Source organism: Camellia sinensis, chromosome 14 (assembly GCF_055761805.1).
Source record: "Camellia sinensis isolate YWXY chromosome 14, ASM5576180v1, whole genome shotgun sequence".
Classification (NCBI taxonomy): Eukaryota; Viridiplantae; Streptophyta; class Magnoliopsida; order Ericales; family Theaceae; genus Camellia; species Camellia sinensis.
The window spans coordinates 61,676,200-61,701,560 of NC_138974.1; the positions used below are offsets into that span (position 1 = coordinate 61,676,200).

At 35.7% G+C, this 25,361-nt stretch overlaps 2 protein-coding genes and 1 non-coding gene across 3 annotated transcripts; 1 reads left to right on the plus strand and 2 right to left on the minus strand.

Moving 5' to 3' along the window:
• Positions 1–10,120: 10,120 nt before the first annotated feature.
• On the plus strand, positions 10,121–13,882 carry LOC114320635 (SAGA-associated factor-like protein). The gene is made up of 4 exons (XM_028267701.2): positions 10,121–10,304; positions 11,342–11,454; positions 12,804–13,115; positions 13,340–13,882. The coding sequence occupies exons 2-4, from the start codon at positions 11,422–11,424 to the stop codon at positions 13,520–13,522; spliced, it is 528 nt and encodes a 175-aa protein (XP_028123502.1). The 5' UTR covers positions 10,121–10,304; positions 11,342–11,421; the 3' UTR covers positions 13,523–13,882.
• Positions 13,883–14,316: 434 nt separating this feature from the next.
• Positions 14,317–14,389, minus strand: TRNAE-CUC (transfer RNA glutamic acid (anticodon CUC)). The gene has a single exon. It is a non-coding gene; the product is annotated as a tRNA-Glu (tRNA).
• A 561-nt stretch (positions 14,390–14,950) lies between these two features.
• On the minus strand, positions 14,951–17,858 carry LOC114320634 (BAG family molecular chaperone regulator 4). The gene is made up of 4 exons (XM_082906797.1): positions 17,325–17,858; positions 16,200–16,456; positions 15,962–16,108; positions 14,951–15,428 (listed from the first exon to the last, which is right to left on the minus strand). Exons 1-4 carry the CDS (start codon positions 17,560–17,562, stop codon positions 15,213–15,215), a joined length of 858 nt encoding a protein of 285 aa, XP_082762923.1. The 5' UTR covers positions 17,563–17,858; the 3' UTR covers positions 14,951–15,212.
• Positions 17,859–25,361: the final 7,503 nt, after the last annotated feature.

Sequence of the window (25,361 nt, forward strand, 5' to 3'; positions counted from 1 at the left end):
CTTGGAGAAGGTGTTTGTCTCCAGGACCTTCTTCAAGCAGGTTTACTACTTCAGCCGCATCTGTTTCAATTATCACTTTGTTGAAACCTTTTTGGAGGATGATGGTGAGGCCTTTGTATACAGCCCATAACTCTGCCTCAAGGCTGGTACAAGTCTCAAGTTTTCCATAGAAGCCATAGATCCATGCTCTTGTTCATCTCTGATCAGGCCTCCAAATCCTCCAGGTTTAGCCATTTTGTAGTAGCCATCAGTGTTCAACGTGAGGGTACCTGAAGGGGGACAAGTCCACTTGATTAGCATAAGTGCTGGTCTTGGATTAGTAACAGACAAAGTGAAAGCTTGATTGATCTCTTTGGAAAAATCTGATATGAACTTAACGCTGTCAAAAATGTTGGTAGTTTTGTTTTCAAAAATTTTTAAATTTCTATTTTTCCAGATTTTCCAGAGAGTGATTGAAAATATAGTGTACCAAGGAATAATTTTTCCAATACTGTTTTTCTTTTTCAGTTTACATAACAGCCAATTCTTCCAAGATGAATTTCTCATCTCAAGGTACTAGTTTTTTATGAAAACTGCCACCCACACATTCTTAGCTTCAGAACAAGTTCTAAAGAGGTGATCCAAATCTTCCATCTCATTGCAAAAAGGGCATGATGGGTTTTTAGATAACCCTCTCTTCACCCTCATACTATTGGTCAGAGTTTTTCCCTGGCGCATCACCCAGAGGAAACATTTGGGTAGTGTTTGATAGAGTTTTAGAATTATGATTTGAGAATAGATTTGTATTTTGAGTTTGTGAGTTTTGGAATTATGATTTGAGTGTAGAAAATTTGTTTGGTGAATGAGTTTTGAATTGAGTGGAGAATTTTTGATGTGATATATGATATTTGATACAAAAACCTATAACTCATAACTAAATACACAACTCAAAATTTTATTCAAAGTTCATAATTTTTTTTATTTAAAATATAAAAAATAACATGTGCCAATAGTAAAAAAAAAAAAAAAATAGCATTGCTTCGGTCAACCGGTTGGACGTCCAGGAGGACGACCGGTTAGCCCAAATATTCCCGCATCGAAAAGAGTTTTCAAAAGTGAGTGAAATTAATTTTTGAAAACGCTAAACACACACTATACTCAAATGTGAGTGTAGAATTATGTTTTGAAAGCTCTACCAAACAATGCCTTAATCTTTTGAGGAACTTTACATTTCTAAAGCCACTGCCAGTTTTCGCTTTGTTCATCATGCTCCATGAACAATTTATAGGCACTAGATGTTGAGAAACAACCATCCAGAGATCCTTTCCATTGTAGCTGATCAGGGTTTGGATTATAAAGAGGGGGTTTTTCTTTAAAAATAATTTTAGCCACATTGGTTGGGAAGCTCTGATTAGCAGTCTTCACATCCCAATCCCTTCATCATTAAGGAGAGAAGTCACCTTAATCAAATCTAAGCCAACATGTGGTTGGGGGAATAAGATCTGCCAAAGATTTTACACCACACTACCAGTCACTCCAAAGATTGACATTAGAATTAGCACCAATGGACCATTTAACACATTTAATCAAGGTGTTTCTAGTTTTAATTATGCTTTTCCACACATGAGAAGCCTTCTTTCTTTTATTCCAGTTGCTAAGACTGGAGTGCTTCAGATATTTGGCCTTGAGAACCTCAATCCACAAGCTATTCTCATTATTGAGAATTTTTTAACCAAGTTGGGAGAGCAGGGCAATGTTTTGCTCACAAGCTTTTTTGATTCCCAGTCTTCCAAACTTTTTGCTTTTACACACCTCATCCCAATTCACAAGATGAATCTTCTTTTTGTCCACAGTGCCTCCCTAGAGGAAGTTTCAATTGATGCGATCAATATCATTACAAACCCTCTTTGGGATTGAAGAAGTTTGCATGGGGTAAGTAAGAATAGCTACGGTCATAGATTGAATCAAGGTAGTTCTTCCTGCCATAGAAAAGACTTTCATCTTCTACCCCTCCAACTTGCTTTGGATTTTTTCTAGAATAAAATTGAAATGACTTCGATTAGCTCTCTGGTGTAAAATATGAATACCCAGGTATTTCCCAAGATTAGCTATAAGAGGGATATTACAGAGGTTGCTTAACTCCTTAGCCTTCCTACGATCAATGTTAGGTGATACAAAAAGTTTTGATTTTCGAAAATTAATTTGAAGGCCAAAGATAGAGCTAAACTCTTCCATGACTTCAGTAATCAAATCACAATGCTTGGGGTTAGCCCTGGCAAACAGGATGAGATTATCAGCAAAAAACAAGTGAGTAAGACAAGGTCCACCCTTGACAATTATAACACTCTTCCAGCTTTTCCTATCAGCCAAGTGGCTAATCATGTTAGATAGTTTTTCCATGCAAAGCACAAACAGATAAGGAAATAAAGGGTCCCTTGTCTTAGGCCCTTCATGGGTCCAAACTCCTCTAATGCTTCTTCATTCCACGAAATAGAAGATTGCATAGTTGTGACACAACACATGATAAGATCAATCCACTATGCATTAAGATTAAACTCATGCAGAGTTTCTCTAAGAAAATGCCAAGATATATTGTCATAAGCTCTCTCCAGGTCAATTTTCATAACCATACTACTAACTTTACCTTTCCAATGTCTCATAGTGTGAATAGCTTTTTGAGTGATAATAATGTTATCACTGATATTTCTACCAGGGATAAAACTGTTTTGATTGGGTCTCACAATATTTTCAAGGAAAAGTCTAAGCCTGTCCATCAAGATTTTTGTAATGACTTTGTAGATCACATTATAGAGGCTAATAGGTCTGAAATGTTTCACTCTTTTTGGGCTATTAACTTTAGGAATAAGAGCAATCAGAGTTCTATTGGTCTCCTCAGGGATAGAGTTGTTAGCAAAGCACAATTTAACAAAGGAATAAACATCAGCACGGACAATATCCTAGTACTTATGATAGAAGATAGCCTAGAAGCCATCCCTCCTGGGAGCTTTAAAGGCTTTGATGTTATTCATAGCCTTCCTGATCTCAGTATTAGTGGCCCTATTCAAGTCTTTATTATCCTCCTTCGACAGCTTAACAATAGCTTGGTTACACTAGTGGGCAAGAGAGTTAGCTATAGGGTTATCAAACAAATATTTAAAAAAATTTAGGACTAAATTTTTGAGCTCATTGGGATCATCAATCCAAACGTCATTTTCATTTTTAAGAACATCAGTTTTTAGTCTTCTTCTTTTGATCAGAGTGGTAAGATGAAAAAATTTAGTGTTACGGTCCCCTTGAGTGATCCAATTGGATTAAGATTTTTGAAACCAGAACAGCTCCTCTTGGTAGAGGATTTGATTATACTGGTCAACCAGGTCCTTTTCCAAAATTTGAAGATTATGAGTGTGCATTCTAGCTTGGGATTTTTGAATCCCTTCAATTCTACCAAGGAGCCATCTTTTATTTCTAAAAATATCTCCAAAAGCATTTTTGTTCCAATCCAAAATAGAAGAGGCCATGTTATGTAGTTTAACAAGAAGGTTAGCATTTGAGTGATTCCAGTTAAAGTGAACAAAACCTCTGAAATCCTCATGAGCAATCCAAGCAGCTTCAAATTTAAATTGTCTAGTAGAAAGGTTATGAGGAAACTTACCTTGGGTGCAAATAAGCATAAGAGAGTGATTGGAGTAAGTTCTAGGTAGGTTGCAAACAAAGCTTTCTGGGAATCGAGTTCTCCATTTTGTGTTGCAAAGAGCTCGATCAAGACGAATGAGAGTTTTTGCCTAACCTTGTCTGTTATTCAACCAAGTGAGACTGGGACCTGTGCAACCTAGATCTATAAGGTTGTAACTGTTGATATGGTTCACAAACATCCTACTACGACTAAGACTTTGGCCCAAGTTTTGATTAGTAGAGAAGCTTTTCTTTTCCTCAGGACTAGTATGATCATTAAAGTCTCAAACTAATAGCCATGGCAACTGATTGTTCTGTGCTATGGCTTCCAGACTATCCCAAAGTTCATCTCTGATTCTTGGATTGGGGCTAGCATATACTACAACAAGCATCCATTCTGGATTGTTTTGTTTGGAAATAGTAGCAAGAATCATCTGGGAGTTAGCTTTAGAGATTCTGACATTAACTTGGTTTGTGTTCCACAACATCCAAATCTCTCTACTTCTTCCGATATGGTCCACATGTGAAGACACTGCATAACCAAGGCTGTTGAAGAACATGCCCATTGAGCTCAATTCCATCTTTGTTTCCATCAGGACTAGGAGATCTGGTTTATGCGTAGAGACCATTTCCTTCAGAGTTCTTCTGAACTTGTTGTTTCCCGCCCCTCGACAGTTCTAAAAAAACATATCTATGACAGACATTTGGGGTATGTTTGGAATTTCAAAATTTTTTGGTCCACCTAGAATATTCGTAACTCTGAGAAGGTTTTCTTCCATGGATAGCTTGGATTTCACGATCACTAGGTACCGACTTTGGCTGGCTTCGAAGTGCCACCATGGCTAGATCTTTAACTTCACCTCCTCTATCTTCCAATCTAAACCGACGAGGTGAGAGGCTTCTTTCCCTAGTTTTAGGCATAACATCACTCTATTCTCCGAAGCTTTATGAATGGTTGTGTTCTTCAGAAGTTCTGCTGTCTCTATTGGCTCGGTTTGGTGCTCTACCCCTTCTATTGTTGGGTGTGGCTTTGTCTGGTGGTTCTCTACTATCTTTTGGATTTGTTGCTTCAGGGGATGGGTCTGAGATGACCATTTCCTCAGTATTAATCACGCTCTAGCCTTGTGTGGTTATATTAATGATAGAGTGATTTAATACCCCTCTGTGTGTTGTGACCTCATTGGCTGCTTTTTTGCCTTCTCTGATGAGCTCTTTCATCTTATCTTTATCAAAATCTGACCGGGGGATATGGTTTGCAATATTTTTGTTTGTGTTTGTAACCTTTTGTTTGTATTTGAAACTTGCTTCGGTGCTAGACCTTGGGCTTATATCCACTTGGGCTGCCTATTGGTCTCCTTGCTGTTCTTCTTGTATATATTGAATGGCTTCAAATCTGTTTTCTTGCTTGTTGGATAGGGGTCTCTGGGCCTTGGGTTTTCTTCCTTGTTTTTTTTTCTTGTTTTGGGCTATTATCCATGGTCCAAAATTAGGCCCATTGACATCGTTGCTATTTCCATTCATCCTAGGCTGATGCCTCTTTGAGGGGCTTGGCCCAGTCTAGCTTCCCTGATCTTCAATGGTTCTCTGGTGAATCTTCTCTGGTAGGTTGTCGGTGTAGAAATCTCTCTGATGGCCAATCCTACCATGAGAGAAACAAAATGAGTGCAAATGTTCATATTCAATGAGATATTTATGTTTACCTATTAAGAAGTGTGAAAGCAAAGGTTTGCGCAAGTCTATTTCTACACACACGAGGGCATATTTGCCTTGTGCAGCCATTGCTGTGTCGATGTCCACCTTCAATGGCCGTCCCAAGATCTTAGCAATGTGGAATAACACTTTTTCGTTGTAGTATTCAATTGGCAGAGTTGGGAATCTAACCCATATAACTATAGTATCCTTCTCTGCAGCATTGGATTTGAAATCATGTTGCCATTTTCTAACAGTCACGTAATGGTCCATCACCACCCATGGTCCACAGGTATAAACCCTAGTATAATCGTCCATCATTTCGAATTTAACAATAAAAAAACCATTGCCAATATCTAGGGTTTCGAAATTTGCTTGTAGTCCCCAGATTCTCTTCGTCTTATTGACAAAGAGTTTGTAGCCTATCTTCTTCCCCAAAAGTCTAACAATTAGGCATTTCTTCCATGGCTCTCTAATTTTTTTGAGAAGCCCAGTTGGAATTTTTACTTTGGGGATGCCTTTGATTTCAATTTCCTCTGTGTCTTCCTCATTATTCTCATTTTGCATTTCCTCTTCATCATCCGAAGAGAGTATTTCCACATCACCATCGAAGTTCTTTTCGTTACTGCTCTCATTGAATCGTGAATGAAGGAGGGCTTGTTTGAAAGATTTTTGGTCTTCTCCTACATTCGTCTGTGTTCGGTCATGTTCACCCTCGACAGCTTGCGGTTTGGTTGTGAGTGTATCTTCCATGCGTTCATCCGCTAGATCCTTGGGTTGTTCGGCTTTTTGTTCATCACTCATTAGTTCATCATCTTTGTCAGTACCAACCCTTTTGATTTTCTTTATGCTCCTTGCCAGATGATCATCCTCTTCAATCGATCTGTCATGGGAGGAAGTTATTTCAGCAACAACCATTTTTAGAGAGATGATACATTAACCAGTAAAAATCTTCTTTTTGAATTAGAGCAAAATTCACTTTATGAATTGTTGATTTAAGTTATTTGTACTCTACTATTCAAGTACATGTAAAGTACAAATAACTTAAATCACAAATTGATAAAAGTGAATTTTGCTCTAATCCAAAAAGAAGATTTTTATCAGGTCCAAAAATTTTTATTGAAAATTTACCTAAAAAATATAATATATGATGGAGATTTATTTAAGATATAAGACTCACTATTCAAGAATTGATTATGGACTATTCATCAAAATTTTGCATAAATTTTGGGTTAAAATTCTCTGATTTTTTAAATTTCTAATTGAAAAAGTGATTTTTTTTTTTTTTTTTTTTTTCGGTTGAGAAAACAAGTTTCTTATCTAGAAATGTGAAATCAATTTTCTGTCATAAACTACAAACAGGCAGGACCGTGAATGCAATATGAGCAAAATAGTTAAAGAGTGTCATAGCGCTGTGATATTGGTGAGTGTTATCATCAAATTCATAGGCGTGAATCGTGAGGCGGGGCTTGATGAATTTGTCACCATATAAAAAAATGGGAGACCGACGCCAAAAACAATTGGTTCAAACAAAAAAAAAAAAAAACAAAACACAGAAAACAATTTATCTCTACAGTGAGCGAGTGAGAGAACAATACATAAGAAATGTTTGTTATAGTTTAAAAGAGGAGTTTATATTTTATTTTAATTTGAGAGTATGGAGGTGGGGCTTGATGAATTTGTCACCATATATATCTACACCATAAGGTGACAAAAAAATGGGAGACAAACGCAAAAAAACAATTGGTTCAAAACAAAAAAATGAAAAAACACAAAACACAAAAAACAATTTATTTCTACAGTGAGCGAGTGAGAGAACAATACATAAGAAATGTTTGTTACAGTTTAAAAGAGGAGTTTATATTTTATTTTAATTTGAGAGTATGGAGGTGGGCTTGATGAATTTGTCACCATATATATCTACACCATAAGGTGACAAAAAAATGGGAGACAAACGCAAAAAAACAATTGGTTCAAAACAAAAAAATGAAAAAACACAAAACACAAAAAACAATTTATTTCTACAGTGAGCGAGTGAGAGAACAATACATAAGAAATGTTTGTTACAGTTTAAAAGAGGAGTTTATATTTTATTTTAATTTGAGAGTATAGAGGTGGGGCTTGATGAATTTGTCACCATATATATCTACACCATAAGGTGACAAAAAAATGGGAGACAAACGTAAAAAAACAATTGGTTCAAAACAAAAAAATGAAAAAACACAAAACACAAAAAACAATTTATTTCTACAGTGAGCGAGTGAGAGAACAATATATAAGAAATGTTTGTTACAGTTTAAAAGAGGAGCTTATATTTTATTTTAATTTGGGAGTATGTATCAAATTGTGTAGTGTAATTTTTATTTTATTTTATTATAACTCATTAAGTAAAAATAATTTAAATAAATTAACTGTCTAAAACTAAAAAGATGTGCTTTTAATTGCTTTTTAATTATTAACTTTTAACCCAGGGGTGAGTGGCAACTTGGTAAGGGCCTGGGGTTTAAGCCCCTAGGTCCTGGGTTCAACTCCCCTCTAGCCCAATCTCCTGGGCGTAGCACAGTTGGTTAGGAAGTTGACCTCAAGCTTCCAGGTTATAGTCTCTTACTCGGAACGGACAACAGGACACCCTGGTGATCTCCTCGGGGCGCAGGTTATAGTCTCTTACTCGGAACGGACAACAGGACACCCTGGTGATCTCCTCGGGGCGCAGGTTATAGTCTCTTATTCAGAACGGACGACAAGACACCCTGGTGATCTCCTCGGGGCGCTGCCTTGGACTTGCGGGAGAGTGAGAGGATTTCCCTGTAACAAAAAAAAAAAAAAAACTTTTAACACGTGATTATTCACTCTCTTTCCGTCGTTTGCTTGACAATGCAACTACAACGACACTTCGCCCTTTTTATCTCCAACTACAGGACGATGGTGCTTTCCCCCACATTGTATATATATATATAGTATTATGATTACGTGTACTAAAAATATTAAAAGGAAAATGCTTGAGGATCACAATTTTTGTAGTCACAATGGCTCAAAACTGTCAAAACGATGTCGTTTTGGGTGCAAAACATGTCAAAACGACGTCGTTTTGACAGTTTTGAGCCATTGTGGCCACAAAAATTGTGGCCCTCTAGCATTATTGATATTAAAAACCAAAATAAAAACATATTAGTATTTTTATATTATGTTTGATTCATTAGAATTAAATGATGAATTAATTATTTTATTTAATTTTCATTTCAATGAATCAAATTTAATTTTATTATTTTCATGAAATAATATAAAATTAAATCATGAGCACTAAGAATGTATATGTCACATGATGTGATCTAGTAAAAATAATAAGAATACTAACAAATAAGGATACATTTGGTGGATGTAATTACACTAACATGTACATTCTTTACCCCCCCAAAAAAAAAAAAAAAATTGTTCATACTTGATTTATAGTCTATTTTTATATGGAGTTAGTATTTTTATTTTACACTTCTCCACATGATGATATTTTAAGAGTAAGACAGATTGAGGGCAGACAGAGAACCGCAAATACATCAATCCCCAGTTCCTCCAGATTGATATATTTTTGTGGTGGACATTCACACGAGTTCCATGCTGAGATGCCATGTGAATTCACGCATCATCAATATCATGCATATGTGATGACCCCATTAAAATTATTAGATGTTTTTGAACAAAGTCAAATTACATAAATAGTCCTCAAATTATACTATTATTTATTTTATTTTGTTTTAATTATATCTCTAAATTTTACATATTGATTTTTCATGTGGTCCCATCTTATAAATGTCGTTAACTTTAGACAAAAAATGTTAATATCTTGCTTATATCAAGTTTTGAATGGTCTATATAAGCTGAATTATATTGATCGAACAATGGATACACGAATATAGAGTTTAACGCAAAATATAAAAAATGCGATTTTGAAGAGATTTTAAGGATTAACTTAACAAATTAAAAGTGCAATTGTCAAGAAGTTTTTTATTTTTAACTTGACAATTTAGAAATGCAGTTGACAAATAATTTGGAAATACAGTTGACAAATTAGATTTTTAAAGAGTAATTTATTATTGCGATATAACAGAGGACTCTATACCTCATTATGGTATGTATTTTAGTTCTTAAAATTAATTTTGTTTGCTTGTGTTGAATTTGTGTCTACTATTCAATTAGGCAATAAAAGGAATAAATTTCTCAATATTTTCGTCCAAGTTAACGATACTAATAGGAAGAGACCACATTGAATGTATAAAAGGATGGAATTGAAACAAAATTAAGAATTAAAATGAACTAGATAGTATATTTAGCAACTATTTGTGTAATTTACTCAATATCAATTCATAAATGATACGAACATTGTTCCAAAGAGTAAATTATTTATCTCCACACAAAAAAAAAAAAAATCCTAAATCGACTAATTAATGCAAGTTTTTTTTTTTTTTTTTTTCTTCTTTTCTTGCATAACTAATTTGAACAACAGTTGTTTGACTTGAATAGAACTAATCATAGAACGAAATACAATCATTTCACACGATTGTAGGACTCAAAAAATAAAATTCACCTCATGAGAAAAGATTATAAATAATTTTTTGATTTGATTTCTATATTCCTAAATTTTTTATTTTTGACAACTCTATAGTTTTGTAGCCAACTTTTGACAGTCTATCCAAAACCCAAAGTTGGATGTGTGGATACTGGGCCCAAGCCCAAGCCTACACAAGCCCGCTAAACCATTAGTAGTAAATCGTACTCTGCCTGACGTGGAGCTCTCCAAATAGTGATTGCAATAGCAAAATAAAAAAACCTACCTCACTTGATCCCAACCGACTCATCATCATCATCATCCTTCGCTGAAGCCCTAATCGAAACAGAAAGAGAAACAGAAAAGGGGCAAATGTCTGTCTCTCTCTCTACAATTTGCGTAGCGTCATTCAGTACATTTATTTGTGAGCTCTCTCTCTCTCTCTCTCTCTCTCTCTCTCTCTCTCCTCCCAACATTCGCACAAACAATTTTCATGTCGATCTGTAAGCTTGTATCGATTTCGATATTGCAGTTTCTAGAAATTCATTGTTATTGCCTGGAAATCATGTTCAATTGTTTATTTATCTCTGCTCACAATAGTATTTTATGATAATTTCTTCAATCAACTTTATTTTGAAATACCCTAGCTACAAATGTTGTACAAAATGGTATGGATTTTGATTGACTTGTTTGGCATGATTTACATTAAGTAATCAATAAGGGATTGAGTTTTTTACTAGGTCATTTGATCGTCTATGCATCATATTTTGTGTTTTTGTTTTATAATCTTGTTTAAGATTACACAAGATTTAGATCCGTGATCATCTGGATGAGAAACTAGTTAGGAGAAAGTGAGATTGTTGATCAAAAAAAAGTGATTGCTAGTGGTACATTCATATTCAGGATTAGTGTTGTCCAATTCTCAATTCAATTCCATTTGAGATTGCCTTGTAGTCTGGGGGAGTGAAGAAAATTATCACATTGCAAGCATGGCTCCCATTAATTTGAATGTGATTTACGAATATGTCACTTTAAGTGATGGTAAAATGCTTGCTACCTTGCAACATCATTGGTCCCCCAATTTAACAAGTATTTCTCACTACTTGGTAAGGTTAGAAATTGGTAGTCAGTTATCAACATGTATTTTATTATTATTATTATTTTTTTCATTTGAGCTCATTTCAATAATTCTTTTACTTGCTTTTAATAGGTGCAATGCAATCGCTGTAGCTCGTCAATATTAAATCTCTAGAACTAGGAATCCAAATCCAACTTTTTCTAGATTATCATATTCATTTCCCTTCTATTCTATTTGAATTCATGTCTAAAATCGAATTTCTTTTACTTCAGTCATTACCATTAAATTATTTTGTTCCGTTTTCCCCTTCCACTTCTTCCATTTTGAATGTCAACCCAATTTTGGGGGCCCCTTTCTTTCATTGACATTCTGCCATTTTTCAGGATCATAAAGCTATCCTCCCTTCAGTTGAATTTTCAGTAGTTGGGAATCATACTGGACCTAGGAGATCTCCATTAAGAATATGTCAGTACCGAATGATGATTCTCATTCACAGGTATACCTCTCACCAATATTAAAACATTGCAATTGATTAAAAATCATACTAATTTTCTGCAAATCATTTGTGAATTAGTTGGTGGATGAGATGGAAGTTAGATGACCTCCAAAAATCTTAGTCATCTCGTTTGCGTACTTAAATTATTTCACGTTCCCCTCGTACTCGTGGGGCCTTCATCTTGAAATGTATAGCATACTCTAATGATTTTTTCCTTTTACAATAAAGTGATTGATAAGGAAACTTTCTCTAAAAGAAGAAATATTTCAAGCATAGAGATATAGGTGCAAAAGAAGGCAGTAGCTGAAGAATGGGAATTTGTAGAAGGTATATTAGTGTGTAATGTAATGGATAATTTGTTGTCACCTATGGGTCATTTTTCTGGTTCTATAGTTACTTTAAAAGTTAAATTTTTATGTCTTTATATTAATAGACCACTGCATGTTGTTTATAATTCTTGTGTGAAACACTCTTATTACAATTTGCTTGTCGATTGATTGACAAAAGGTTTCTGCAATAATTGATTCTAGGCATGTTGGAAAGCCCATGTCACTAATTTTATTAAGGTGCTTTTTGAAAAGTAATAACTGAAGGCTCTTCTGAAAAACCGAACAGGAAGAACTTGTGGCTCTCTAATTGTATAAATTGTCCCTGCTCATTGCATTATCCTTTTTTACAGTTTGTTGTGCAAGAAATTTCTTTTGCCAAAGCCATCATGCATGATGGTAATCATATGCAATGGGGCAGTATGGGTTTCAGGTTCAATTTTATTCTTAATTCAAAAAGGAAAGTTTATTCGCCCAAAAAAAAGAAAGGAAAGTTTCCTGTTGCTATCACCCCTTTTACATCTCTGAACAGTGGTTTCAAGTTAATGCCAATTGAAAAATTGTTTCAAACCTTGCAAGGTTTTGTGGCTGAGTTAATTGTTTATTTTATTTTGATCAGTGCTGAAGGCACTGTAAATGAGGGAAAGGGAAAAAAGCTTTCCAGTGTGATCACCTAGTTTGTTTCTATTAATCACTCTTGGTGGATAAGAATGTGTTTGAAATTTGGATGTTGAAAAATAAATGATGTTTTTCCAGATTGTTTGAGTGAAAATTTGGTCGAGTATGCTTAACTTTTTTAATGCTATGCACTTGCATGACAATGACTTGTTATAATCATATGCTCCCCATCCTGCAAAGAGAAAAAAGAAAAGGCCTTCGTTTTGATGGATTCTAAACCAATGTTTCTTTATTCTTTGTTGGTTTCATCACAATATACTGTAGTTTATATGTACCAGAACAGTTTTGCAGGTACACATTCTACCTTATGTTTGTTATAATTTCCTTATTGGGTTGTGTTTACAGCTTCCGACTCACGTATTGAATGACCTTCTTGATTCCATTATTGTTGACGTTGCATCCGAATGTCATCGAATAGCAAGGCTAGGTCTCGATCGTAATTTGGAAGAAGAGGAAGAAGAATTGAGGCTGTCAGCTCAAGCTCGGGCCAGGGTAGCTGATCCAAGTAATAGTGGTGAAACAAATAGCAAATATGTGGTTGACATATTTGAACAAACTCATCCTTCCGTAGCCAGTGACATATTCGAGTGCATGAACTGTGGGCGATCAATTATGGCTGGAAGGTTTGCTCCTCATTTGGAGAAATGCATGGGAAAGGTAAATTATCTTCTTGTTCATATCCTTGTTAATATTGTCAACCCAACTCACCTTTAATTTAACTAACCAGTGGTTTGCAAATACCGATTTCCATAAACCCATTTCCTGCTATGCACATTTTGTTCATTTACCAAATGACGTGTTCTACTTCTCACCATCTGTGAAATCTGCATCATGTATGTACAGATTGCTGCTTCTGAAAATCTTCTCTTACTTTGTTATAGGGTAGAAAGGCTCGTCTCAAGGCAACAAGAAGTAGCACAGCTGCACAGAATCGGTACTCACGGGGCAGCCCTGTTTCCACTTACTCCCCTTACGCAACTTCAACCAGCACAAACCGGTTATCAAATGGAACACCAGGTGTTGGTGGTGAAGAGTACTCAAATGGCACCTTAGAAGAGCCATGAAAGAAATTTGAACAAAGACAGGCTGACAAATTTGCATCAAGTCAACAACAAACAATCCATACAAGACATACATCTGGTTGATTGCTTGATGATCATAACTATCCTTTTACCTTCTTTTTCTAATTTTTTTCCCTATCTTTTTTTTTTGGAACACTTGGATTAATAGGGTTAGTTATTCTCATAGCAGTATAATCTGATATAGAAGTAAATTTCATACTTCAGGGAACATCAATTAGAAGCAACTCTCTGCCAGCAAACATGAAAGGGAAATAGTAACTATTTCATAAGTATTTGGTGTTGTAGTACTCTGCTTATGTTTCTCTGGGTTACAGAATCGAAGTCTCATGTTGGAGGCCTAAATCGAGGTATCATGTTGGAGGCCTAAATCGGGGTATTGGGAAAAAAATATCAAAAGTTCAGTTGCATTACAATGCCACCTTTGCTTTTGGGCTTTCTCGGTTGATGCCGAGACCTTAATTTTCCTCTCTTTTCCCTTTTGTTTCTGGGGTGTGTTTGGATTGTAAGTTTTTAGAGAAAAAAAAAAAAAGAAAAAGAAAAAAAAAGAGGAAGTGTTTCAAAAACCTTTTGCTATTTTCATTGGTAACGTTCTTTGCAAGACTCAAAAGTGAAACAGAGGGATCAAATTGATCCAAATGATTAAAAAAGAAGAGTGGTGTTAATATTAATGTTAATGAGCCTCCAAAAAACAAAATAGAGGAAAATGGTTGCAAAAGGTTTGGAAAGTTCCAGAGCACGATCTTTTCACTAGGAAAAAAAGGGGAAAAAAGATTTATTTCCGTTGCCGGGACTTGAACCCGGGTCTTTCGGGTGAGAGCCGAATATCCTAACCAACTAGACTACAACGGAGGTTGTGGTTGAGTATCAAAAAAAACTTATAAATAGTTATTATAATCTCAATAGATTGAACTGCAACAATTTAATTTTTAGGCTGTGTCACAAAATATGTTTTTTTTTTTTTTTTTTTTTGAAATACAAACAACTGGAAAGAAGGGAAGGGAGGTGTCATGGTTCAAACCGAAGACCTATGATGAGATCTTACAAAGCCCCAAACACCGAGACAAGACAAGCCATATGTTCTAATTGTAAAATGAAATTGTATGAAGTTCGTTAATTTTAGGATCTTATATTTGTGGGGAAAAATCATTTTCTTTCATTTTCTTTTCCCTCGAAATGTCAGCTCTATATAGTTGGATAGGGGTCATGGAAGCCTTACATTAGCAGGATCACAGTAATTAGAAAGGGACTAGATTGGATATAAAAATAGAGATAATGTAGAGTAAAAATGTGAATATGCAAATGGTGATTAAAAGAAAAAATAAATTGTTTCTAAGAAATCAGGTGGAAATTGATTAAAGCTTGAATAATGTAACTTCCTTTTTTTGCAGAGAACAAAACAAATTCCACATGGACATTGAAAACTGTCTTCCTTCCTATAACAAAACAGAAAAGTCAAGTATACAAAAGATCTCAGTAGTGTTTTCAAAATGGCAAGTACAAACAACATTCCACACATTATTCATGAAGGCCTGTTCCTCTTCCTAGTACCAAGTAAGCATATCCATCCACAATCAAAAACACAAAAACGACTGGCTAGGAACGATCCATTTATACAAACTCTTTCGATATGAGATTATACAAAAACACGAAAACGGCTGCAAGAAATGTTCAATTATTCAAACAATTCCCAATCCTGAGTGATTTTTGTAGACGATTGTCTTTGGTTTGGAGCGAGACTCCCTACTCCCGAATCAAATGCCTCCCACTTGGTTGACACCGACACAGCGTTGATGCTGTTGCTAAAAGGATTAGAATTTCTAAATGCAGGATTTGAATTACTTGCCTTGAGATTGTCAAGTGCATCCACAAAACTCTGGACACGATGAACCTGTGCAGAAAACATCTCATTGTGAATCATAATCATATAAACAGCTAACTTGAATGTCTTTTGACTTTAGAGGCAAACTGGAATCCCCAATCCATGAACATATGTAGGTAATAATTGAGATGCTATATCCCATGCCATGTCTAGACAGTTTCCATATCACAATTAAAATACACTCATTGACATTGAATAACACCCATCCCATGCTTGATACTAGTTTGGAGACTTCTTTATTGTACAACTGTGCAGATGAACAATGGGTACTTGAGGTTTAATGTGGTTTTTATGTGTCCCCTTCTAATTTTTTGCTGCAATGTTCCAAAAAGAGATCAAAATGTGCTAACTTGGGCAGTCAGAACTCAAAGCAAGTTACTTCCCTCACATTTATATATAGCTACAGATCATATTGAAGCCTTTTTATTTTTTATTTGGAGTGTTTTGTGCATATTAACTACATATTTTCCTTGTACAAATTCAGAATGTCATTAAATGGCCAATATAATCTTTTAGTGTTAGAAGAGCAAAAAAGTACTAACCTCAATTCGCCTCTGCACTTTTGCTTCTCCATCAGCCTCGATTGTGTCTAATTTAAGCAACTGCACCATGAGCAACTCTGTCAAGACAACAAATTCCTTGTCCGCGACCTTCATGCCATTTTGAACAGCCGTCTCCAAGGCAACGACCTAAAAAACCATAAATAAAAAGTAATTAGGTTTTCTTGGCCCAAGGTAATATGGTTAATTTTCTTTTTCATTAGTCTAAAAGGATTCTGACCTTGTCTGAGAGCTTGTCAACCTCAACCCTTACATTGGCAACAGCTTTGTAGGCATTTAATACATGTTGATTTCTCTTCATCTCCTCGAGTTTCCTCTCTTTGCTAGCCGGGTCTTCCAATAGTATCACCTTTGACATGTCTACTACACCCACCATGTGCAAACATTCCTCATCATCCTTTTCTTTCCCTCTAAACAACAACCTCTGCTCCTTAGGCTCTAGTCCAGTTTCATGGGCAAGAACCCTTTTGAGATCCCCTTCCATTAGACCAAAAGCGGGTTTTGAGCATCAATTTTTCAACATGAAAATGCAATTACATGAGAATTGGTACTGATTACTGAAATGTGATTGAAGTCCAAATGCACACATAAAAAACAAATGGTAATTGGTTCTATTATGGACTCAATATCATTCCACACTGGACGTGTATCATACATTGCTAACGTGTCCGGCTTAGTCTGTAATGTTTGTTATTTAGCCTCTTTGAAGCATGGACAAATTTCAGGGTTTGAGTAATTGACCATAGCTAGTGTTTTTGTGAAATCAATTTATGATTAGATTTCATTGGAGGAGCTTTCCAAATAATATGGGAAAACATGAGACTGGTATCATTCTTCATTTGATGTCCAAATGCCCAACTGCTAAACCAAGAATACATCAACATCACATAGAGGAAATAGAGTCCAAAAATGAAAATTATAATGTAAAATAATGATCTCAGAATGAGCCATCCCACAAAGCACACTTTGCATTAACTTTAAGAACTAAAGGCAAAAAGACTTCTTGATGAAGAAAGAAACATTTCAAATTCCACATTGTACATCACCAAAACCAGTTGATCATTAACTTTATATATATATATATATATATATTATACACAGTTAATCAATCAAACAAAAAAAGAAAAAGTGATGGTTACCCTGCTTTTAATCTCACATTATTAAAGTGAAAAAGAGAAAAAAAGATAGCATGAAAATGTAGAAAACTAGTAATGGGCATCAATCAACACTATGTCTAACAGAAAAAGCCCAAACAAAGCAAATGCACAACAAATATTGAATAGAGAAAGAAAAGAAGCAAAAGGGTTGAAGAAAAGAGAGGGAAATTGAAGTAATTAATTAATACCAAAAGTGGATTGAGCAGGGATGGTGATATCATGGTGAGATGAGCCATGAGAGACCTTGATCTTGATCATTGGACCTCCACAACCACCACCGCCATCAGACTCAACAACACCACCTCTCTTCTGAACAAGCATACCACCAGGCCTCAGCTCCCAATCAATGATTGGCTCATCATTGCATTTATACCCTCTGTTTTCAACACTACTACCTTTCTTTGAAGTTGTTGATGATCTTTTCATATTCACCAAATAAACTGATGGCTCTTGAAAAAGAAAAAAATTAAAAAAATGGAAAGAAAGGTGGGAAGTTGATGGAGAGAGGAGAGAGGTGAGGTGGGTGGTGGAATGGGAAGAGGGTTTTTGAGTAGAGACTAAAACAAAAAATTAAATATTAAAAAAAATAAAAAATTGAAAGAAAGGAAAGAAACGAAAGGAGCATTGGAACCCACTGAAAAAGACAGATGAGTGGGACAGGAACATTTCAACTGACTCTCATGCTAGTGTAGCGGTTGATCGGTTTCTCTGCTTCAACACTTGTTTGGCAAGGACGATCTTTTGATCCTAAATAATTTTGACTTTCTATTTTAAATCATTCACAATTATTATATTATATGAGATTAAAAATTTCAAAACATATTTAATGATTGTCTGTAATTTGAGACAGGAATACAGAATTATTTGAAGACAAAGAATCTTGGGCCTTGTTTTGGGTTTTGTGAGGTGCCAATTAATATCATTTGAATAAGAATAATGCTAGATGTATTAATAAAAAATGTTAGAGATCTCAAAAATTCTATCAAAAGTTTTACCAAATATCTGGTGTGGGACTCACATGAGACCCACATTAATGTGGGTCCTACACTCATATGAGACATTTAGTAGAAATTTTGATAAATTTTTTGGAGTATGTAGTATTACTCTGTATTAATTAATGTACCAACTAATATATTAATAGATGATATTGCATAATTTTAAAGATTTTAGGTATTTATAATTTGTATAATAGGTGGAGTCAATAATAATGATATAACACTAATTGATATACTAATGTATATATTAATTGATACATGTAATATCACCAATATCAATAGGGGTCAAAATTGCAAAAAAAATATAATTATTAAATAGTGTAGTTAATGTGCTTTTAAGATGGGTTTGGATGCTTCGTGGGGTTCACATGGCTTCATTTTGCGATTTCAATGGTTCATTTTGTTTGAATATTCATATGAATCGCGAAAAAAATTATATTGATTCAATAAATATATTTATATATTTTGATGACATTTATTTGTCAAAAATGATAGATAAAAATAAATTTAAAAATATTTTGTCTTTTTTTTTAATAAATTTGATAAAATTATAAAATATGATTATTAGATAAATAAATTTTTTTTTATAATAATTTCCGTGCATAATTAAACAAAATGAACAATTCTAATAATTGAAATGGAGTCCGTAATGAGTCACAAAACTCAACAATACCTTGGCCCTAATTGATGGGGGAGTTACGGGCCGGTCCTTTGGACTAGACTTCATTTTCAAGAAGTTCTTACACAAAATAATTTAGCCCATCTTCTATTTTTATTCCTTACATTTAGTTGAGTGATTTTATCCTAAACCCAAACACAACCCTATCTCTATTTCTCTCTCTTCCCTTTCTCTCACTCTCATATTTTTCACTAGCACACCATCTCCTCCTTCTCCATCACCATATATGTTGCTCAGCTCAACCACACTTGCATCAACCACCATTGTCTTTCTCCCTCGTTGCCATCACCGTTGCTCCTCTCACATCATTCATCTGATAGCTTCAACACTGCAATCCTCCATCATCGATCTACCATCTTCGACATCGTCGTTGCCACCATCTTCCTCCATCACCGGTTTGGAATGCAAAGTATCCAATCAGTGCATTGAAAGGTGTTGTTGATCTTCTACAGAAAAGTAACTGATCTGATAAATTTGTTACTTAATTTATGAATGATAAATTTGTTACTTAATTCAGTGATAAATTGGTCGTGATGCCCCTCTCTCTCTCAAATCAAGTCTGCTATTTGTAAATTTTTTAACTAATTCAACAGTGATAAATTTATCACTGCAACTTTGGCTGAGATTTTTTGCATGATAAATTTATCACTGAATTAGACTTTTGATTCTTTGGCTTGATTTGTGATAGCGTAAAATGATGAGAATTATTCTCTAGTAATGGTGTCTCATCTCTCTCCTTCATTCTCTTCTCTTTTTTTTTTCCCTCTTTTTCTCTCATCGCCACTGGATCTGAGGAGGTGGTTGTGGTGGTGAGATGTTGGAGATCAAAAATGACCAAAAAAAATATTGTCAGAGGTTCACAATTTGAAGTTCAAAAATAAAACGGGAAACTAGGAGAAAAAAAAAACAAACGTGCGAAAGTATAACAACAAGGGCAAAGTCAAGATAAAAAAAAAATAACAGGACCTGCCGATGCATGAGATAGAAACTTAGGACCTAATAGGTAATATATTCAATTATTGGAACTGACTGGTAAAAAACCCTTGTTTCTAGAGATGAAAAGTGGGCTTTGACTAACAGTGAAGTGGATCTAGAAATATCATGTTTATTTTAGAAAATTGTCATAGAACTAATAGTCTCATGGGACTATGAAACTCCACAAAAGAAGGGATTAGCAATCCCATGAGAGACTTGGGTTTGCTAATCTAATCCCATAGAATTAAAAGATTAGAGGTGAAATGACCTTATTGCCCCCCATTTTACAAAACTAATAAAGTTACATTTTTCATAATGAGAATTTTTATATAATTTTATAAATTTAATCTTAACTAATTAATACCACCATGCTAGTGCACAAAAAACACAATTTATCTTACATATTCAATTTAATATCAATATATTAATAATCCTCTCACTAAATTCTACCTTACAATAATTCTATCTAATTTAATTCGACAAATAAGCGAGACCCTCTAACCCATTTTTGTGAACTAGAGAGAAACTCATCTTTATAAAATATAACTCAAAGTTAAGGTTAAGAAAGTTTAGAACAATAATATATATATTTTTTTAGGGCGTTTTTTTTTTTTTTGGATAAATTCTCCTTCTAAGAGTTTTATTCCATCCAACCCATATTCTTTTTGACTATTCCATTAGATCCTATCTTATTCAAGGTAAGAAGACCAAAACACCCTCAATCTCTCTTGCACCATATTAATGTTGATATTTAATGTTGATAGTTATTATATTTTGGTAGTTCCCAGGTATCAGGATGTTAACTATCATTATATTCATATTAATTTGAAATGAATTTTTGTCATTGTGTTGTCAATTACATGATGTGAATATTCACATCATTATATTCACATTAATTTGAAATGAAGTTTTCTCATTATGTTGTCAATTACATGATGTGAATATTCATACTAAAACCTACGAATGTGAACATTCACATCACTACATTAGATAAGAGAGAATGCTCACATCACTAGATGTTGTGAATAAGAATGTGTTGTCAATTAAAAATATAATTAACGTTATTTTTAATGTGTTGTCAATTAAAAATAAGAAGGTTTATATATTGTGAACGTTCACATCACTACATTAGATGAGAGAGAATTTTTCGGAAAGGTGTTGTGAACATTTACATCAGATGAAAGAGAATGTTTACATTATTTTTAATGTGTTGTCAATAAAAAATATATTCACATCAGATGAGAAAGAATGTTCACATTATTTTTAATGTGTTGTCAATTAAAAACATATTCACATTATATAATAGGAGAATTGACCTATAAATCCCATATAGATGAATTGTGAACCATTCAGTCCCAATTGTGTTTTGATGATCTTAGAAGTCCTATTTGTGGTTGTATTACGTTTTTGCCTATAGTTAATGAGTTTTATATTGAGTTGATTAGATTACGTAAGTGGCGGGGCTGCCACGTTATGGGAAAGCTTATTATAGACTTTTTTACTTTGGTACGTTGAATGGTCCACCCATATCAGCACTATGAAGCCCAGTGTGGGGCCCAAATTTTTGTGGGTGGCAACTCCATCTGGTCAACCCACTAAGTAATTGAAGTTGATGATACGGTGTACTTACTTCACATCGTTTAGGGTGACCTGGTTATGTGGTAGAAGTTTCAAGAACCCATCAGTCACTGATGTTGATTGGAAACTGTCCACATTTCATCTTATCGCAGTCATCGACCCCCCACGGTCGTTGTGATTGGTGTTCTCGTTCCAAACCATTTGCGAGAACAAGGTAATTTAAGAGATTTGTTTGGAGAATCCATTAGTTTCCGAGGTGGGTGTGGTTGGCGGGGGACCACATCGTGGTGAAGCTGATCAACGAGACAATCTTGTTGGCGGATTTGAAGGCGGTGTTGGTCTGGTGTGTATCGCAATGTGAACGGGATCTGATATCCCGTTGTTAAAGGAACCCCTATCCAAATCCCATCAAATCAGCAACCGTTTTGGAAAAAAACCCAATAATGTAATGGGTATGTGCTATATCAATTAGAGTGTGACTCGATTTGCACCAGCCGATTTGGTGAAGTGATCAATCAGAAAGCTGGCTGTGTTATTGCTGCGCAAGTATGAGACCCACCAATTTGCCGATAACGATGCCGCGCAACAGTGAGTAACCACCTCCTTTATTGTCAAGTATTAGATATGCTGTCATACTTGGGTTTGTTGTTGTTTTTTGTAAGTGTGTGCATATGTTGGTGTAGTGGTATGTATTTTGGTGGGGGTGTAATACTGTAGGTGAGTGTATGGGGGGTGAGATTGGTGGTACTTCTTGTATGTGAGTTACTGTGGTTTTTGTTTGTGGGGTTGTATTTTAGGGCAAATGTGCGAATGTGGTGTTGATTTGTTTTTTGTTTTTTTTTTTTCTGGGTAGCTGTTGTTAGGATCGATGTGGATATATATTTGTGGGGTTTTTGTTTTTGTCTAGTAGGTGTTGTTAAGATGGTAGCAGGTTATGTGGTATGTGGGTGATGAGGGAGTTATGTGGCTTTATGTGGGTGACGATAAGGCAATTATGAGGAATTTGCTGGGTTTTTTTTTTCCCCTTTTTTTGTTTTGTTACTGGGTAGGTGTTGTTAGGACTGATGTGGGTATTTGTTTGTGGGGGTTTTTTTGTTTTTGTTTTTGTTTTTGTTTTGGTCTGGTAGGTGTTGTTAAGATGGTAGTGGGTTATGTTGCAAATGAGTGATAGGAGGAGAGGGGTTGGGGGAATTGTGTAGTGTGGTCAGTGTGTTACGAACTTGTTGTATGTGGTTTTGTGTGGTACTCATGTGTGGGAAGGGAGGTATCGGTGGTGAGTGTGGTTAATGTGTGTTGGTGTTTGTTGTATGTGGTGGGTTGTTAGGTTGCTGTTTGTTAATTTTTGTCAGTAGGGTATCATGGTTGTAGTATGTTTGATTGGTGTGTTGCTGGGTGAGTGTTGGTGTTGGTGTTGGTGAGTTGTTGGGATGTGTGTCGTGTAGTTATGTGACTGTTTGGGTAGCAGTGTGGGCAGGTTATGTTTGGCATTAGTGTTTTGTTTAAAAGCTCAAAATGTGTGATAATATGATAATGTAAAGTCTTCGTGTGTTATTTCTGTTGAATATCCGGTTTTTAATGTATGGCTTTTGTAATTGATTGTGTGTGATTGAAATGTAGATGTTGTTAGGACGTCGAGTCCGATGACCCAATATAAGGGGAATATAAGAGTTGGTGGGTTTGCTGGTTTGCCATCTAGAAAACTTGGCACGAGGATAGAAGGATGTATCTTGTTTAAGCAAATAAAACCATTGCGAAGTGTTCACACACCCATCAAGGATGTGAAGATGAGGTTGAATTACAGGTAAAACATTGCAGGAATTGTGAAGATTGTATCCACATCTAGTTTAACCTCAGCTCACCGCGCTCACCTAATGAAAACGCTGTTCTGGTTGTTGTTTGAAGCAATTCTTGTCAATGACCTAAATGAGCATGAATTTAGGAAGTGCGATGCGTTGGTGTATAAGATTATCCAGACGTACAACCCAAATAATGATGTGTTCAACATTGGGGGTGGGGCTTTGAAGTTGAGGGATAATGATGTGAGACTTGTGTTTGGGTTGCAATGTAGTGGGCAGCCATTGGTCTTATCGTCAGGGCCTCGACCGCCATTTGACTTTATGCAATGGAGGTGTGGGAATGTGGCTTGTACTAGTTCAACATTGGTGAAGTCTCTGTTTTTGGATGCGGTACGCGGTACCAGTGAGCAAGACGTTGAGGATGTTGCAAAGCTGTTAACGTTGTACGCCAGTGTGAAGTTGTTTTTCTCAACATCAGGAGAATCTGTGAGTTAGAATTTCATTCGAGTAATAGACAAATTGGATACCATGAAGTTGTACAATTGGACTTCCGCGATACGGAATGCTTTGGTGGGATCAATTAAAGAGTTTTATCGTACCCTTGACAAGGTGACTAGTTGTGTGGTGGTGCTTCTGGTAAGTGCCTTGTTAACATCGTTTGTTTACATTTGGGGATGTTTTGTTATTATAGGGGTGTTTTGTTGTTTAGTTGATTAGGCGTGGTTCTAATTTGTGTAGTACTGGCTGTGCGAACATACCACGGTTGTGGAACCAAAATGCAAAGGTGTTTTTTTTCCAGATTTCTGAAGTGGAATGTGAGTAGCCTGTTGGCTAGAATGCAAACATTACATTGGTAGACGTGGATAAGTTTGAGGTAAGCCGTAATCGATTGGTTTTGTAGTATGTGGTAGTTGATTATTTGAATGAGGATGAGTGACGTAATGTGGTCGTATATGTTGGTGGCACTGGTTATATTTTACTGGTTTGTTTGATTGTGTTATGTATGTATGCGCACATACGTGATGATAGGTTGTGGGTGTTGTCGTTCAAAAGGGCACAGCTGTGTGGGGATTACGATGTGCTTGATTTGGAGTTAGCTATTGATGACGGGGACTTAGATGCATGTCGTGCAAGTAAGGAGGTGTGATGTGAACGATGGTGTTGTGGGTGTAGGGAATGGTTCGCACAGTAAGCGTGACCGGGAAAGGAAGGGCAAAAATGGTGCTAGCGAACGAGTGGCAGTTAACACTACAAAAGCCACTTAGAGTGGATTCGAACCTATGACGAAGGCGAACGAAGAAGAAATGACACATACTAAGGGTCCAGCAGGCCCTCCCAACATTGAGAATGCGTACAAATTAATCGCTAGGCTAGAAGCCAAGAACAAAAGCAAAGACTTTATGATCGCCAAGTTGGAGGACCAAGTTGGGAAGTTGACGAAGGCACTTAAGGTGCAAGCCTTCAACTTGTTTGTTGGATTCAACGGGTGCATTAAAGTAAAAAAGGACGAGATTGCACGGTTAAAATAGGTTATTGTTGAGTTGAAGAGTACCATATTCGATCTTAAGGATCAGCTTGTTAGGCATCTTGATCACGCAGTAATGGAGGGACATAATGTAGTTGATGTCGACGCTGGGTCGGATTCGTTTGCTTTTGGTGATACGGAAAATGCTGAAGAGATTATTCATGATGTCACACAATAAGAGACAAACAATGTTGGATGCTGTAATGAATCTATGGGTGCTGTGGTGGCGAGGCACAAACAAAATATACGGGATGAAAGAAGTGATGACATCGCTGTTGACGAAATGGATATTCAAATAGATGGGGTAATATACGTGAGTAACGAAATGGAGACGCAGCTATAGAATTCATTTGTTAGGAAAATTAAGTATAAAGTTCGGCGTGAACATAAGTTGCCGGAGTATGAGTACCCCATGGTTCGTGGACGTGTTTGAAGAAGGTGGGTGTTTGTTTAAGGGAGCCCCTTGTTGAAGAGCGTGTCATCAGTTTCAGTTTGATTGAGTGTGATGGCGGGATAGTTGATGATAAGTGTACGAGCACGAAATAATTCTTCTCGTATGATCCTGTTGATCAAGTTTGCAATCCTCCAAACAATGTTGCTTTGCCACCTGAAAACACGAATGTGAGCTAACCGGCGGGTGTGTGCCGGAAACCCCTCCGATGCCTAAGTCAGCAACT